We start from the raw sequence: 18,714 nt of genomic DNA, 5'->3' as shown, positions 1-18,714 counted from the left end.
CCCGCGGCCGGGCCTGGCGCCCCTGCTGCTGGCTCTGCACCCGCGCGGCGGCCGCCTCCTTCCCCCGCGCGCGCCCTTCATCCATCCCTCTCTCCTGCAGTGCTTGCGCTCCAGGCCCGAAAGAAAAGGACCAAGGCCAAGAAGGACAAAGCCCAAAGGAAGTGAGTCTTGCACCCCAACGTCGCGTTCTCTGGATTTCCGCGGGCGCCTCCTCCGCTCTGGTTTCGGGTCCGAACGTGCGCCCGGTGTGGGGTCCCCGCCACATGGCCTCGGGGCTGCGCGGCGGGTCGCTGTCCGGGAACCCCGCGGCAGGGAGCTGCTTTCTGTTGCTGATCGCCAGGCCTGGGTCTTACTGGCCGCCCGGGCCTGCAGGAAAGGGCCGCCGGAGGAGGGCCCGAGCCTGCCCGCGCCTCTCCGCCCCGGCCCTGCGAGCGGGAGGCGCGAGCTCCCCGAGTTTGCCCCCGCACCCCCCGAGCTGGTACCTCATCCCCACTCTCTCGGGGAACTCTGATCGCTTGCTGACTTACTTCCCAGCGTCTTAACTCGTGTCCTGCGTGTGCGCGGTAGGCCATCAGGAAATTCCTAGTGAATTTTCCGTGTTTACTTTTGGTTCCGCCGGCCACACGCTCCCTTTCATAGAAAAGGGCACGGAGCTTTGCCCTGGTTAGGCAGCTTCCTGGGCCCACCGGGCGCTGGGGCTTCCTTGCCTTGAGCGTGGTCCGGGTGCGCGTGCTATCGCTTCGCTTCTCTTCCTGGACCTGAAGCCCTCGCGCTGAATGCAGATAATCTCCCGGCGTTATCGCGGCGGAACCGGGAGAGCCCTGCAGCCAGCGCTGTGGGCGATTCTGGTTTGGCGTTTTAAGTGCCACATGCCGAGTTTCACCAGCGGGATGCACCGCATCGCTTTAGCGCTATTGTGGGAAGCACAAAAGTTGGTCACCGCCTGGTAGGAACGCCCGCGGTGGAGGGCTTCAGCAAGTGAGGCTTAGGCTTAAGGACTTTTGTGCCGCGGTTTACTTGCAAAGGCTCTTGGAGATCAGCTTAGACGGCTTGCATTCCGAAAGAAAAAATTCATCTAGTTATTACTTTGACATGCACTGTTTTTTGTACAGTTACCCATTTATGTGATGCTTTGTGGCGTTGTATATCGTCTGATACTGTAACCCATTTTAGAGACCTTAGTAGGTCGCCCTACTGAATTGACAGTAGCAGATAGGGGTGTGTGTGTGTTGTTCTGGGAGGCTACCTAATGTTTGGGGAGAGCAGGTAATGAGTTCTCTTTCCATAGAACCGAAGTGACAGGTGACCTCACCTCTTGCTCCATTTTCTCTTATCTGTCTTATGAAAGTTTTATTTTGTAAGTTCTTGACGTTTATTTCTTCATTACATTTATCCAAAACCAGTTTTTAATTCTAGATTGATTGCTTTAATGGAAACTAGAAGGAACTAACCCAGTTGTAGTATACACTATGAATTTAAATGTTACTTTGTTTCTGTCCCTTAGTTTTGTTACTCTATGTGGAACTGATGTGAATGTGTTAGAAAACATAAATTTTTTTGCCGGGTGTGGTGGCCCACACCTGTAATCCCAGCACTCGGGAGGCTGAGGCAGGAGGATCATAGGGAGTTTGAGTCGAGCCTGGGCTATAAAGTGAGCTGAAGGCCAACCTGAACTGCATAGCGAGACTGTCTCAAAAAGACAAAAAAATTAATTTTTTTACCAATAGAAAGAGATAATTGTATTATTAACTATTTTTTAGAAGTTCTAGTGTCAGGCCATCTGTCATGGTCACTCGTACCACTTGGAATTTAGTCCTGATAGTAGTGTGAGTCAAACTAATTTGGGAGGTAAATATATATATATGTGATCATATATGTTTTTTTTTAACACTAGATATTCATTACTTTGGATTAATTATGCACCACATGCGTCATTTCTAAAGCTAGACGTTGTACTGTTACTCCTTTGTTTTCTTGTATGGGTAACCTCAAATTGTGTTCCTAATTATTTCCATACTTAGCCTTTTGTGGAGGTATAAATTACAAATACTCCTAGCAGTTATTTTACTGAATATTTCATTTTGTACAACTTTGGCTCCTGAACATATATGTAAGTGAATTGCTCACATTTACTTGTAATCTCACAGTCTTTTTTTTTTTCAGGCTTCAATTAATAGGTTATAGTTTTAACCTGTCCTCTCTTGTTTCACCAGCCTTCTTTTAAGTAGCTGAAACATCTGAGTTGGTGAGGTAACTATTCTAGAAGTTCAAGCCCCACATGACTCTTGACTGCCTTCCTGACAGCTTCCAGTTGTTCTGCAGAAGCAAGCTAGTAGTTACCAGGTTAGAAAGGAGGAAGGTCTAAGGAAGAGGCATGCAGTACAGTTTGGTCTTTGGAGTGAGGCTTAGCTCATTTTTTTGTTACTTTGTATCTGATCTTAGACCAGTTAGTTACAGAAACAGTCTGTGTACTTTTAGGAGTGGTAGCTCAGTCATAGTGAAAACTGGTCAGGCCCTAAAAATACCAAGCCCTCAAATGCGGATTTTAGAAACTTTTATGTAACAGTTAATGGCATCCGGGTAATTTAGTCATGGTGTGCTAGCGCCCAGATGTATTTTCTGCCTTGATTTTGTAGAACCCACATAGTGAGCCCAGGGCTGTGGAGCTGACTGCAGTGAAACTGGCTTCTGCTTCCCCCACAGGCCACTTAGGAGTGTTTCCTCTAGGTTCTTGCACTGTCTTATTTCACTTCAAAAATGTTTTATTTACTAACGTTACTGGTTGGTGATAATCTCCGTGTTACTTTACAGATAAGAAAATTGCAGTATTGTCAGATTACTTCTCTAGAAAATTATAAACCTGGGATTTGAGCATAGCCCTGGTTACTGACCATGATGTCTCCAGATGACAGTTCTTTTTGATGTATCTGAGGTTGGATGAGGTCAGGGCTGAGTGAAGACAAGCTTCTGACTGAGGAACTCCTGGTTGCCAGGATAGTCAGGCCCCCTTTCCTGAGCCCCAGCCACCATATCGTGTCTCTGAAAGGACAGGGTGCTTTCTTCCCTTGAGCATTGGGTTTTCAGTGTGTATTCTGAAAGCTGTGTCCTTCATCTGCTTGTCATATGCTTTTATAGTTTAACAGTTGGCTGCTTTTGAAAGTTTCCGTGGAACATAATTTCCAAATGGACTTCATACAGAATTTCTTTTTTTTTTTTTTTTTTCTTAAATTTTTGAGACAGGGTCTTGCTGTGCAGTTCAAGCTGGCCTTGAACTCACTTTGTAGCCCAGGCTGGCCTCGAATGCGCAGCGATCCTCCTGCATCAGCCTCCCAAGTGCTGGGATTATAGGAGTGCACCACCACCCCACGCCTGGTCATAATTTTGTTATTTACTTTAGGAAGTTAGATAATAATCTTCATTGTATTTGCAGTTAAAGAACTTTATGGATTTAGTATAAATTGGTAGTAAATTTATTTAATTGAACAAGGAAGTACAGTACTTTTGCTCATTTTAGCACTCACTCACTGATCCATGGAGTCAGAGAAGATGGGGGTGGATAGTAGCTCTTTCTTAATTTTTGAAAAATGTGAATTGTTACACTGAAAATTTCGGGGGGAGATGCTTAAAAATTTCTAAAACTTTTGTCTAGTAAGACATAGAACCATTCTGTTTGAAATGATTTTCAAGTAAAGTGTATTGGGTTGTTTTTAATACTCAAGGATGCACCTTGGCAGTTCCATTTATTTTGATTTCTCATGAGAAACATGTTTATCTCTATTTTTTTCCTAAAATGATGTCTTGCTGTATTGCTCAGACTGGTCCTGAATCCTGTGATCCTCCTGCCTCATCCTCCCAAGTAGCTGGGACTACAGTCACAAGCCACAGTCCCAACCAAACACGCATACGTTTTAAAGATAAAAATAGAATCATTGGACATTCTTTTGCCCAAATAACATTACTATGAGTATTTTTCGTAACATTAAGTGTTGCGTTATGGGTTGTTCCCAGTTTTTCAGTTAACTCAGAGCTAAGATGAATAATCTTCTGGATAAATTTCTGCTCTTCTCAGTAATTATTTCTTTAGGATAAATTCTTGGAAGTGATACTACTCATGTATGTTTTAAAGATTTTTAATTCATATTCTCAGGTTTTTGGTTTTTTTCATTTTTGTTTTTTTGAGACAAGGTCTTGCTGTGTAATAGGCTGGCCTTGAACTCACAATGTAACCTTGAACTCAGGCAATCCTCCTGCCTCAGCCTCCCGAGTGCTGGGATTACAGGCATGTGCCACCATGCTTGGCTTTCAGGATCTTAACTCATCTATGAAAAAGTTTACCATATCCTAATAACTGTTTTCCATCCTGGAAATACAGCAATAAAGGTTAAAAAGAAAAATCTCTACTCCCTAAGGAGTTTTATTTTAGTAGGAGGGAGACCATAAACATAGGGCGAAGTAATTATACAATATATTATATAATGAGATGGAAAACTAGAGAAAGAGAGGATTGAGAAGTGGGGATAAGGTTGCATTGTAAATGCAATTAATTTTAAATAGGGTGATAGAGGCCACTTAGAGAAGGTAGCATTTGAACAAAGCCTTGAAGGAGAACTGATCTAGGCAGCGCTGGGCATGTTATTGCTTTGCTAAGTAGAAACCAGGTCTTTGCAAATCTGGTGATCTGTAAAATATCTTGTTTTTAATTTCTTTTTGCCCACTTTTTATTTTTTCTTGATCTTAAGGAGCTCTTTATTAGGAATATTCTTTGTCAGGTGGCAAAGAATTGTATTTGCTTTTTGTTTGTTTATTTTGTCTTTTTGGGACAGGGCCTCACTCTGCAGTTCAGGCTGGCCTCCGCCTCACTTATGTAGCCCAGGTTGGCCTCGAACTGGCAGTGATCCTCCTGCCTCAGCCTCCCAAGTGTTGAGATTACTGGTGTGTGCCACTATGCCTGGCTAAGAATTGTATTTGTTATCTTGTTGATGTTTTAGGTTTCACATAGTATATTCTTAAAAATATAGGCGATACAGACTTTGCTTTTGAAATTTATGATGTCACCTGTCTCATCCTTTTAAAAGTACATTAATTGTGAGTGGTTTCTTTAAATGTGTGCTTTAGCAATTTTGTGTTAACAAATTTCATTTACATTAGTGTTTCTACTACAGTGAGGATGAGGCTTCTTTTTTTTTTTTTTTTTCCCCCGGTACCAGGAATCGAACTCACGACCTTGCGCTTGCCAGGCAGGCTCTGTGCCACTGAGTTAAATCCCCAGCCCCTAGGCTTCTTTCTCAATTACTTGAAACCAGCAACTTGTTGATGTGCTAACCAGAGTAAGATGTAGGTGCTTAGGAACTCCCTCATTCAAAGCAAAGAGGTGCTCATCTGGAGTCACTTTAGACCTTATGGAATAACTGGCAGTTCTGGGTTTTTTCCCCCATCTTAGACCTTATGGAATAACTGGCACTTATGAAATAACAGGCAGTTCTGGGTTTTTCCCCCCTATCTTAGGTGGTCATTTGCTTGTGCTCATTGGGTTATCTCTACCACTGTTGGCAGTTTGGGGAGTGAATTCATTTTTATATTATGTCAAGTTTTCATTTTGTCAGTTGTGTTATTTTTAATGTAATTGAATTAATTCGAAGCAAGTAAGAAATCCAAATAGCTGAGAGAGCTTTTTAGAATTCTTCCATGTACTATGCAAATGATTTAGCTAGGAGAAGTGTATATGTGTATTTGTAATCTTTTTTTACTAAACTTAAGATGTTTTCATTAAATTTAAGAATTTTAAGATGTTTTCGTTGAATTTAAAATTTAAAGGCTGGAGATACAGCTCAAAGGCACAGCACCTGCCTGATAAGCGGGAGGTCATGAGTTCAATTCCTGGTACCAAAAACATAAAAGGTTTAAGATCAGTTTTAGAAGAAGGCATTTTGTGTACTGCTAAAAATACTATCAATTAAACTGATATATTGTTAGCTATAAAATAGTCTTAAGTTCAGTGATATGAAATAGTGGGATACATAAATGCAGTAATGATGTGTAGACTTGACAGCATTACTGTCTTTTAAGAAGCTTTATTGTAGAAAAATCTCATATGTAGAAAGATAGAGAAAATGGCAAAATTAACTCCATATACATCTGTCAACTTCAGCAATTACAGTATAGTCAATGTTGTTTCATCTATCTTTTCCTTCTGTTTTTTTCTTGCTATACAGTTCAGGCTGGTCTTGAACTCACTATGTAGCGTAGGCTGGCCTCAAGCTTGCTGCAGTCCTCCTGTCTCAGCCTCCTGAGCGGTGCCACCACTCCCAGCTCCTTCCATTTTATTTTTATTCCATTTTATTTTAAAGTAAATCTCAGGTATCACAAAGTGAGGGCTCTTAATTTTTAAAAACATGCAATACTATAATCACACCTTAAAAATTTTAAAAATAAGTGCTCAATGTCAAATATCCAGTGTTCAGGTTTTCCCTGCTCATTTTGTTTTAATCAACATCTATAAGGTCCTTACATTGCCATTGTTTGACGTGTCTCTAATCTTTGTAAATTTGTTCTTGCCAGACTGCTTCATAGGTATTATTGTATTGTTCTATCAGGAAGCATCTACTCTGTAGTTTTATGTTTTTTATGTCATTTTAGGGGTCATTGGTAATTGTCTAGATCCATTATTTAGGGTTCCAAAAGGATAACACTATATTCCTTAATTTACTAATTGTAATCTTCTGTAAAGGGAAACTTCATCTCCTCTCTGTGATTACCCAGGCCAATGTACATTTGCATTTCTGATGTTTTCAAAATGAACAATAAAGGATTGATTACGAACTCACAGGTTTAAATTTGTAGTTCAATTCATTGAAATTGGGTTTTTCCCTACAGTTTTGTACAGGTATTTACAGCAACACTCAACCATTTAAAGTGCAGTTCAGTGGTTTTTAGTGAACTGAAGCAGTTATGCAACTGTTATCGCCATAATCTTAAGTTTAGAATGTTTCCATCACCCTAAAAAAGACACCCTTTCCTATTGCATACATTCTCCATGTCCTCCCCTCAACCTCATGCTACCGGCTTCCAATTGTGGGCAAACAGTAATCTTTCTTTTGCAGTGAATTTACTTGTATGCTCTGGACGTTTCATATAAATTCTATTATACAGTATGTGGTCTTTTGTGATTGGCTTCTTTCACCTAGCATAATGTTGTAGAATGTATAGCTGTTATTTTATAATATTCATGTTGTAGCATGTATAACTGTTAATTTTATTGATTGTCCCTACTTTGGCCAATTGTAGTCTCTAGTTTTTTTGACTCAATCTGAGACATCTGTGACAGTTATTTTGCTGTCTAGCATGATAATATGTCCTTTCTGCCCCAGATCAGGAAAGAGCGCTTTCTCCAAGAAGCCGTTCAGGGCATTGGGAGATCATCGTCCATCTAGGTGCTTAGGGAACTTATTCCTGCTGAGCTTTTCATTATTTGTAGGCTTTTTCTGTGACTAAACGTAGAAAGTAATTTTGTTTTTTTCTATTAAAAAGCAATAATGGGTTTGTATGGTGCTTAAAGCATAGCTGGGCACTGTCTGTGATCCCAGCCGCTAGGGAGGCAAAGGCAGGAGGATTACAAGTTTTGAGGCCAGCCTGGGAAATCGAGAAGAACCTGTTTCAAAGTAAATAAGAAGGGCTGCTTAGTGGGAGAATACCTGTGGGTTGGATTTCCAGTAAAGCATGCACGCACGCACACGTGTGCACACACACACAGACAAAACAACAAACACACGAAATTATAGTACCAAGAGTAGTGATGGACCTAGAGGTTCTTCTGTGACTGCATCTCTCTCTTCCTTTGTGGAAGGAAGGTCCCAGTTCTCAGCATCATCACTGTGATGATTCTTTTTCCTGTAGTCCGTGTACAGCAGTTTCAGGATAGCAGTGCCAGCACTGCCGCCGTTAACGCTGTGCGTACTGAAGAACATGCACAGTTTTCTTGCTGTCGGGATCTGCTTCAGTAGGGAATAGAATCAGGTTACTGAGCTTTATATACTTAAATAGATTTGTACCTTGCTGTGTTATTAAGTTACCACCTGTTTGCTCAGACTCATTAGTTTTGCTTTCATTTTACGTCATCTTTGGCTTTTTAAAGATTCCAGATCTTGCAGAAGTATTTGGGTCATGTGTGTTGGTTGCTTAAAATGAGTATTGTATGTAATTTGTGTTTTACTTGTTTGTTTGGTTTTTTTTGTTTTTGTTTTTGGTCTTTTTGAGACAGGGTCTCGCTATGCAGTTCAGGCTGGCCTTGAACTCACTTTGTAGCCCAGGCTGGTCTCGAACTCACAGTGGTCTTCTTGCCTCAGCCTCCCGAGTACTGGGATTACAGGCGTGCTCCACCACGCCTGGCAGTAATTTGTGATTGTGTTCCTTTTTCGAGTCTGGCTGAGGTGTACTGTGAGTAAGCAAACAACAGTGGTTATTCAGATGTGTGCAATGGAAGAGGAGGCCAGTGTTCCTATATCTTCAGAGTTTTTAGAGACGCTAGAGATCCTTATTTTTATGTGATTCTTCAGATATTCGGTGTCCACAACTTAAATATTGTAAAAAAAGTTTAGGGGCAAGATTTAGGGGCTTATAATCTCTGCCTTAGTCTTCAAGGGGTGGGTTGGGCACTACTAGGACTTCTGTCTTAAGCGTGCTCTCCCCAGGTTGATGGTAGTAAGCACCGTTAGGAACGGGCCCAGTAGTTCTTCAGGCCTCGTATCCCAGGATGAACTGCACATGAGTTCTGAGGCCTTTGAGAATAGACTTGTTTGTTTTTGTTGTTGTCACTGTTTTGCTTTGACCATGCAGAATGTAATGGGATAAGTTGAGTAACTCCTGCTCCTGTTTCTAGGTGGTAATACAGGCATATGCTCTTAGGCTGTTTATCTAAAAGTGCTTGTCCTGTTGACACACAACCCCAAGTTCCAGTCTGCCTCTGACACATTTGTTAGATGAACTTGGACAGTTCTCAGTTTGACCCTGTGAGTCGCCTTATCTGTAGGTTCTGAGGACGCAGGTGCCGTCAGCTGGAGTAAAGAGCTGCCTTCCTCGTGCTTTTCCTTGTGCAGGTGTGTCCAGCCCGTGGCCCAGTTTTCCTGAGTGAAAAGGAATTGGCTTGGGTCACATATATAATAGAGGTAATGTATATAAGTAGTAAAACCTCCTTTTTACATACTTTTATTAAAACATTAAAAATGAAAAGGCAGCAAGGCATGGTAGCACATGCCTGTAATCGCATCACTCTGGAAGGCTGAGGCAGGAAGATTGCGGAATTTGAGCTCAGAGTGGGTAACTTAGTGACTTAGGGAGACCCTGTTTCAAAATAAAAAAAGGACTGGGGATGTAGCTCAGTGTCAAGAGCCTGGGTTCAATCCCCAGTACCACAAGAAATTTTAAAAATTTTAAAAAGAGGCCGGGACTACAGGTTGGACACAACTGCTGGGTGAATTTACATTTGACTTTCATGTAACATTTCTTACTACTGTCTGTGAGTCTAATAGTTATAATTCATCCATTTGTTGATATTCGCATGTATGGAATATATATGCATGTGTTATATATTTGTGTCTGTATCAGGTGTAAAGCCAGAGTGAATTTTTGTTTGTTTTGGTACCGGGAGTTCAACTCAGGACTTTGCGCTTGCCAGGCAGGCGCTTGTGCCGCTGAGCTGTATATCCCCAGCCCTAGAATGAGTTATGTGTACTTATTTGCATATAATACGTGTTATATTTAAATTTTTATTTGTTATTGCCAAACTCTAGTGCTCTATCTTCAAGATTTCTAAATTGAGCAACCTAGACTACTTGAATATGTCTAAGAAATTAAGTTCATATAAAATTAGATTTGTAAAGGATTATGTCAGTTCGCTAAAGAAAGTATCTTTTAGGAAAAATATATATGGAAAAAGTAGTGGGAGAAATTTGGCCTTTATTATGTTTCATGTGTGTAGGTGCTAGAACTAAGATAATGTCTTATAAATTCTTTGCGTCATATGTAAGTGTGGTACTTTGGAAGGGATATAAAGATGACTAGAGCACAGCCCTTCCTCTCAAGGGGCTTATGATTTCTTAAGGGAAATAAGTATACAAATAACCTTTTCTTTGGTTCCACAAACTGGGTGGTGTAAGCAAAAATACATTGTTTCACAGTTGTCAAGGCTAGAAGTCTGAAATCAGGGAGTCAGCAGACTTGGCTCCTTCTGGGCGCGGTGAGGGAGAGTCTAAGCGAGCCTTTTTCCCTGTAGGTGTTGTCATCTCCCAGTGTTTCTAGGCATCGTCTTCCAGGCTCTGTATTTCTCTTTGCATTCGGGTCTCTCCCCACACACACTTTTTTGTCTTTTTGAGACAGGGTCTCGCTGTGCAGTTCAGGCTGGCCTTGAGTTCACCTTGTAGCCTAGGCTGGTCTCGAGCTCGCAGAGATCCTCCTGCCTGTCCCCTTCTTATGAGAACACTAGTGTTATTGATGATGGCTAATCTTAATAACCTCATTTTTGTTTGCTTGGGTCACAATGTGACCTTATTTGGATAAGGAAATCCAATCCTTTTTGCATTAGGAAATCCTACAGTCTCCCATTCCCTAAAGCAGAAAAAGATTAAGGCTTACATGTAAGTAAGTTAAAGTCTCTAAGGTGCTTTTTCTAGTCAGCTTTTAGCCTGCCTTTTGCCCTTGACTAGCCCCACCATGGAATTAGACTATGAAGAGCCTTAAATGCCAAGCATTATTTTATGTGGAAGCAAGTGGGGCCATCAGAGTGACCCTACAAAAGCAGTACTTTGGAAAGAGCCCTTGGTGAGAAGGTTTGGAAAAACAGCAGGACTAGAAAGCAAAGATGCAAGAGACACTGTAGATTGCGCAGTAGTTAAAGCTTAGGACTAAGATGAATGCAGATGAATGCTGTATCATTTCTGTTTCATTTGCTCTTTGATTTTTTGAGACAGGGAATTGAACTCAGGACCTTGTGCTTGCCAGGCAGGCGCTTGAGCCGCTGAGCTGTATCCCCAGCCCGCATCATTTCTGTTTCAGGAACATCATCTTCAAATCAGCTCTTCCTGAATTTCAGCTTCACTTGTAGAATCAAATTATTCTGGATCAGCCTCTGACATTTCTCCCTTTAATAAAATAGCATGAGCACATTCTATCTCCTCACCCTACTTAATTTTTCTCACGAGCCCTTCCCACAGCTTGACAGTACAGTGCATGCATTTCCTGGAGAGACCGTAGAACAGCAGTTTGGTGGAACTTGACCACTATTCCAGCCTTTGCTGTTCACCATATGAATCTCAAGAGCTGGGTCAATGCAGATAAATTAGGGCCTTTTTGTACCCCTTCTGATACAGAGTAAGCGCAATGAATGCCAGATTCTCTGTGCTCACAGTTGCATTTCCACTGTAAATAGTGCCTGGCTTAACGTCGTGCTCAGTGAAAATAAACTGAATAAATGAACAAATACTTGTTTGTTCCTTTTCCCACACTCATTGCTACAATTTGTGTTCATGCAACACTTAAGCACTGGATTGTCATATCCTCACGACTTCCCTAGGTTATTACTCCGGCCTGCAGCTGAAGCACAGAGAACTATCTCCTGTCTGTCTATCTGTCTATCTGAGACAGTTTCCCCATGTATGTCAGACTAGCCTTGAACTCACTGTGTAGCCAAGGCTAGCTTCAAATTCACGGCAATCCTCCCTGCCTCAGCCTCCCAAGTTGCTGGAATTTCAGGAGTGCACCACCACACCCAGCTGGAGACCTTTTAAACTAGCAGTTTATCCAAAGTTGGAGCTCTTCTGGTGAACTCTAGGATTAAGATGAATGCAGGTGTTCCTACTCGGAAGACCTTGGCTTTAACTACTGCGCAGTCTACAGTGTCTCTTGCATCTTTGCTTTCTAGTCCTGCTGTTTTTCCAAACCTTCTCACCAAGGGCTCTTTCCAAAGTACTGCTTTTGTAGGGTCACTCTGATGGCCCCACTTGCTTCCACATAAAATAATGCTTGGCATTTAAGGCTCTTCATAGTCTAATTCCATGGTGGGGCTAGTCAAGGGCAAAGCTATAATAGACTTCAATTGAAGAATGGTAATAACATCTAAAGACAAAAGAAGGTCTCTGTGTGTATCCCTGTTGTAGGCATTCATTCAGGAGACCTGAGCAAAGGCAAGTCCACCTGTGTTGGTTTGGGGGAATATTTTTGCAAGGGGAACAATATAATACAGGACACGTATTTTAGAAGATTGTTTATAATAATCAGCCCAAGAATCATATACAAGAGAGCGCAGGAAACCTGTCCACACACTGTAGACCAAAGAATCCAGCTGAGAGCCTGGATCCCACAATAATGTCCTGTATGAGTTCAGTTGAAGACCTAGGGCTCATAACAATGCCTCCTAGAGCCCAACTGCAGGTCCAGAGCCCATAACAGTATGTCATGCAGGCTTGTTTCTTGGATCTTTGTGGGAAAGGCCCAAAGGTCAGTGGTGGAATCTAGGAAGTCTGTGCCAGCGGGATGAAGGATCTGTGCTAGCAGGCTGAGGGATCTGCACTGGAGCCAGGAAGCAATGCTCAGAGTGAGGACCAGAGCTCTCCCAGAGTGAACCGAAGCTGTTCTCAGTGCCAACAAGGTCCTGAGCTCCTTGGAGGATGAAAGCAGCCGAGTTCATCAGGAAAGCCAGCATGACGAGCTCCTCCAACAGAACCAACAGCTCCTTACAGCTTCTACCAGCTCCCAACAGCCTTCTCAGTTCCCAGCAGCCTAGCTGCTTCTTCAGGTCTGCCTCCTATGCTGCCAGCAACAATCCTTAGGTGGGCCGCCCACACCCAGCACCACGCTTGCTTAGTTCAGCTGGGGGTTATAAGTTGACCGCCAGTTGTCAATCCACTACACGACCTTATGAAACTTGCATTCTGTGAGTGTGAGGAGGAATATAATGAAATACCAAGTACCGAAGAAAAAAGGCGGAGTAAGACTGTCAGCAGCATGTGGCAGAAACTTATTTGAGACAGGAAGGACAGCAGGTTCTCTGGGAGAGTGACCCTGACCACAGACCTAAGGAGGCAGGGTAGGAGAGAGGAGTTTGGAGCGCGGTGGCAGTCAGGTGGTGTAAGGCCTGATGGGCCACGTGGAGACGTCTGTTTTGAGTATTGTGGATGTCGAATGTTTGTACTGTGGCAGGGAAGGCCAGTGTTTTTCTTTTGTTTTTAAAGTATAGTTTAGTCTGGAAGTGTGCCTTCTGTGGAAACCTAGGCTGCTGAGATTAGGAGGACACAAACAGTGCCACCTGGTAGTTTTTATCATAAATGTAGGTCATGTGTTGCTAATGCAGCCTCCTGAATGGAAAATGTGGATGCCTGACATAAAACCTTCATTTATGAACTAGCTGAGATTAAATTACAAGCATATCTCTTAGCCCCCGGTACTTCATGTATTCCCCCTAGAATATAATACAACAACAATATACTTGTCAAAGTAGGAAATAGAGCATTCATGTAACATTATTAGTAAAATAGATCTTAGTCACATCGCCATTTGTTGCTGTGTTTAGATGCCCTTTATAGGAAAAAAGGGTTTTTTTTCTCCTGGTACAGTGCCCAACCTCGGATCGCGCATTGCATTGAATTTGTATGTTTCTAGATCCAGATCAGTTTCCTCACCTGCTTTTGTCTTTCCTGACGCTGATCATTGGAAAGAACGTAGGTGATTTGTAGAGTGTTCCTCAGTTGGGTTTTTCAGGTGCCTTCGTCTCCTGAGTCGGCCTGGGCATGTTGGCACTCCTGAGGTCGGTTATATCTTCTTTGGTACCGAGAGGCGTACATTTGTCTCTTACTGGTAATGCTACCTTGGATCACTTAGTGCAAATGGGGACGCACAGTAGTGATTTCATCTTACATAAGGTTGTAGTCAGCATTCTGTTCCTGGAAGGAACTTTCTCTTTCCCCATTCATTGGTTCCTCATCACAGTTGTCATTATTGGTATGAATTTATGGAAGCCCATTTTGTATTCAGTGAGCTTTAATTGTTTGCACTTGTTTGTTTGTTTGAGACAGTCTTGTGTAGTCCGGGATGGCCTTGAACTCACTATGGAAACCTTAGACTATCCTTGAACCTGGGTCAACCCTCTTGCCTCAGCCTCTTGGGTGCTGGGATTATATACTTGCACCACCATGTCCTGCCCTTTGCACTTTTTTGTTTCGTTTTGTTTTGTTTTTTTTTATTTTGGTACTGGGAATAGAACTCAGGACCTTGCACTTGCCAGGCAGGTGCTGTGCCGCTGAGCTGTATCCCCAGCCTTGCACTCATTTTGATACTTAAGTTTTTTCAGTTTTGTCCATGGGAGTCCCTTCAAGCTGGTTCCTTGTTCATTGGTCATCTCTCTTTTTTCCTCCCTCCCTTCTTTTCTTGTTTGGTGAGGGCTGTCACTCACTGATTTGCCCAGGCTGGCCTCAAACCCGTGATCTTTTGTCTCAGTCTCACAAGTAGCTGGAACTGCAGGCATGAGCCACTGCACTGGGCTTCAGTCTTTGACTATTTCTGTATGATATGGCACAAAAAGATGGTCCAGGTTTGTCCGGTACTTTGCCTGCCTCAGCCCTGGTATCAGTTATTCCTCTGAGCAGCCTTGATTCCTTTTAAAGGAGACTGGTATTGAGAAACAAAGATTTTTGGCATGATTTTGGCTAAAACTTTTTGTAGAGCAGTATGTTGGCATAGAAAGACGTTTTTGTGACATCTAGTCTTCTATTTCTTATAGAAATCATAGGTTGCAGAACCCGATAATTATTCCTGGGTCCACTTCTAGGTGTTGCTCTATACTGAGTGAATAGCAGGTGCAGTTATAATTAATGTTGTAGTGGAGCTCTATATTTAACATTTTTTAAACAATGTTATTGTAGGATATAATTAATAAGTAATCTAAAATAGTTGAGTGCATGAACATACACACTGGTTTGGGAGACTTATGTTTGTCTGCTAATTAGTTTTCCCTAAATTATTAACTCCACTGATAATACTCTGTTCAAAACGAAAGCAGATTTCAAATTTTAAGTTTTGTTTTTTTTTTGGTCTTTTTGAGGTTCTCACTATGCAGTTCAGGCTGATCTTGAACTCCCTTTGTAGCCCAGGCTGGCCTTGAACTCACAACCGTCCTCTCGCCTCACCCTCGAGTGCTGGGATTACAGGTGTGCACCACCACGCCTGGCATAAGAAGCGTTAAAATGTAAAAACTGTGAAGAAAATTCTGAGAAGCTGGGTGTGGTGGTCCACTCCTATAGTCTCAACATTCATTAGGTCAGGGCAGAGGATCACTGCATTCAAGGCCAGCCTGGGCTACATTGTGAGTTCAGGGTCTGCCTGAACTACATAGCCTCTGTCTTGAAAAGCCACCACCACCCAAATAATAATACTAATCTGAGAAAGTAATAAATTACAGGATACTAAAATGTTATAAAGTTACCATTAAAATTGGATGGTACCTAACCTTTATATAGAAAGAGGATGGAACAGAATAGAGAATCCAGAAAGAGAACCAAAGACAAGGGAATTTAGTGCCATTAAGATTATGTTTCAGCGGGCCATGGTGGCTCACACCTGTCATCCTAGCAAACAGGAGGCTGAGGCAGGAGGATTGCTGTGAGTTCGAGGCCAGCCTGGGCTATGTAACGAGATCTTGTCTCAAAAATAAAAATAAAATATTATGTTTTAGATGAGTTCAGAAAAAGATGGGTAAACTACTGATGCCAGAACTGGGATCAAAAAGTGAAAGTTACATTCTTTCCCATTTCTTAACAAAATTAATTACTCAGAGATCAAAGATTTAAATAAAAAAATGAAACCATGCGTGTACTAAGAAAAATACATGAAAGTTAAAATAACCTTGGAGTTAGGTAGGCCTACCTCCTCCCCTTAGCAGTAGCTATATATGTAAAGATTAGCATATTTTACCCCATAAGATTATTTAAAATTATGCAAGGCCCCCCTCAAAAAAACTAAAGCCAACACCAAAAAAACCTTTTCAGCCTGTGCTGAAAGTATGGTGATCTTTGGGCATATAGCTAGATTCGTTTGTTGGCGTCCATATTCAAACTGGTTTGGTTTTACTCTTGTTTTAGAAGATACACTGTATGTCATGTTGTACTGTGGTTCAAAAGAATCAGAGATACAAAACAGATCAACTCAGAAGTGCCCTCAGCGCCCCTGCTCCTCAGGTCCTGTTCTCTCCTTTCCTTTCTTCCTTTCATTTAGTTTCCAGATTATTCTTCCTGTATTTCTCCACACAGATGAGCAGGTGCGTTTTCTGTTAGGTTCTCCTCTTTCTTGTGAGAACAGGAACATACTGTACAAAATCTTTTGTACTTTGCCCTTTCAATGACATCTGTATACATATTTATCCTTTTTGTCCCTGTAGTGTACAGAAAATAGTTTCATAGTTAAACGTCAGTACCAACATCTAATTGGAGTAGTTCAAGATCATTTTTAAGAGATTTTGTTCTGTTTTCAAGATTTCTTAAATCGTCAGGATATATTCTGCCTAAGGGTGCACAATCAGAACAGTGTCCAAATTTTTTTTGTTGGGGGGAATCTCTTTAAGACAGGGTTTCACTATACAGTTCAGGCTGGCCTTTGAGCTAACTTTGTAGCCCAGGCTGGTCAACTCAAAATAATCCTCCTGCGTCAGCCTCCTGAGTGCTGGGGTTACAGGTGTGTGCACCACTGCACCTGACCTACATTTATTTTTTCATTTGTGTTCAGTTTGTTTTTTTATTTTGTTTTGTAACATGAATCAAACTCAGGATGTTGCACTTGCCAGGCAGGCACTGTTGGTTTTGTTTTGAGACAAGGTCTCCTATGTAGTTTAGGCTGGCCTTGAACTTAACTGTGTAGCCCCGCCTGCCTCAAACTTGCAGTAATCCTCCTGCCTCAGCCTTTGAATGCTGGGATTACAGGTGTGCACCACCATGCTTGGCTGTATTCAGTTTTAGAGTTTGCTTTTTTCACTTGTTCTTTAATTGTTATTTAATAGTTGAACTATATAAGTGTTTCAAGAGATCTTCCTTATCTCCTTTACCCTGTTCCCGCCCACTGCTTACAGGTAACCATTTCATTCATTTTTGATTTTATCTGTTTTTGTGAAAGTAAGTACTATGTACTTTTTTCTGTTTTTCTATATAAGGAAGCAAGCATGTGCACGTTGTTCTGCACAGTAATTTTTTCCCTTAACAGTATTTCCTGAAATCACTCTGTATGAGTTTGTAGAGATCTGTTTCATTGTTTTATGGATCTCCAGGTGTTTATAAGTTCTTCTTTTACTTAAAAGAAATTCCAGTTAGAAAGTCCAGTTGATATATATATGTCATTGGTGTTACTGATGAAAGAAAGTTGAGTAAGAACATGAATCAGTACACTCACACACAAAGAAATGGCTTGTTTACTTACATGTTTTAGGTTATAATAAATAATTACAAGCTGGGTGTGGTGGCACACACCTGTAATCCCAGCACTCAGGAGGCTGAGGCAGGATTGCTGCAAGTTCGAGGCCAGCCTGGGCTACATAGTGAGTTGAAGGCCCACCCAAACTGCATAGGGAAACCCGGTCTCAAAAAAACCAAAAAAAAAAAAAAACCAGTAATTTTATTTTTATTTTTAAAATTTTTTTTTGCCTTTTTTGAGACAGGGTCTCGCTATGCAGTTCAGGCTGGCCTTGAGTGTACTTTGATTTTCTTCTTCTTCTTCTTCTTTTTTTTTTGTACCAGGAATCGAACTCAGGATCTTGCACTTGCCAGGCAGGCGCTTATGCCACTGAGCTATATCCCTGGCCCTTGAGCATACTTTGTAGCCCAAGCTGGTCTCGAACTTGCCAGCAGTCCTTCTGCCTCAGTCACTCAAGTGCTGAAATTACAGAGGTGTGCCACCACACCTGGCAAAAACAGTAATTTTTTAAATGATTCTCTGCTTTTTAAAAAAAATTTTATTTTATAGAGAAAAAAATAAGAAAAATTTCAAAATAAGATAATAGAGTAACAGTGGTTACTGTAATACATTAATACATTGTATATTATTATCTTTAGATTAGTTACTCAGAGTACAGGATATAGGCATGTAATGGTCCAGACAATATTAGTACAAACCTTTCTTTTCTATGAACTAAGAGAAATTAGAACTATAACCATCTTAACTGGTGTGTGTGTGTTTGCTTTTTCTTTTCTGCCTTTCTCCATTCCATTTTTTTCTTCGGATCTTATTTACTTTTTTACCTTCTCATACTGGGGAGACAATACAATGTTTACAAATGTGAGTTTCACTTATGAGTATGGTCTCAAGTTGCATCCTTTTACCTATGAAAGTCTCCAGTTTATCCTTCTTTGTGGCTGAGTAGTACTCTATTACATAAAAATACATCTTTTTTTTTTAATCCATTCCTCGGTTGATGGGCATTTGGGTTGTTTCCAAGATTTAGCTATTATAAATTATGCTGCTGTAAACATGGGTACACATACATCACTATAGTATGATCTTTTTAATTCTTCTGGGAAGATGCCCAGAAGTGGAATAGCTGGGTCAAGGGGGACCTCAAGTCCTGGTTTTTTGAGGAATCTCCACACTGATGTCCATAGTGGTTGTACCAGTCTACCCTACCACCAGCAGTGGAGAAGGATTCTTTTTTCCCTCCAGCCCCTCCAGCATTTGTTATTAGTTGAGTTCTTT

General features: G+C 41.5%; 1 protein-coding gene across 1 annotated transcript in view; it reads left to right on the top strand.

The window, feature by feature from the left end:
- Positions 1 to 100: 100 nt before the first annotated feature.
- Srpk1 (SRSF protein kinase 1) overlaps positions 101 to 18,714 on the top strand; it is a gene marked incomplete at its 5' end in the record, with an annotated part of 65,543 nt that continues 46,929 nt past the window's right edge. The window contains 1 exon segment of the mRNA XM_005389568.2: positions 101 to 161. Coding sequence (XP_005389625.2) covers positions 101 to 161 — 61 coding nt within the window.

This window comes from Chinchilla lanigera, unplaced genomic scaffold, assembly GCF_000276665.1.
Source record: "Chinchilla lanigera isolate Chin_1 unplaced genomic scaffold, ChiLan1.0 scaffold00036, whole genome shotgun sequence".
Classification (NCBI taxonomy): Eukaryota; Metazoa; Chordata; class Mammalia; order Rodentia; family Chinchillidae; genus Chinchilla; species Chinchilla lanigera.
This window is presented reverse-complemented; position numbering and strand designations above follow the sequence as displayed.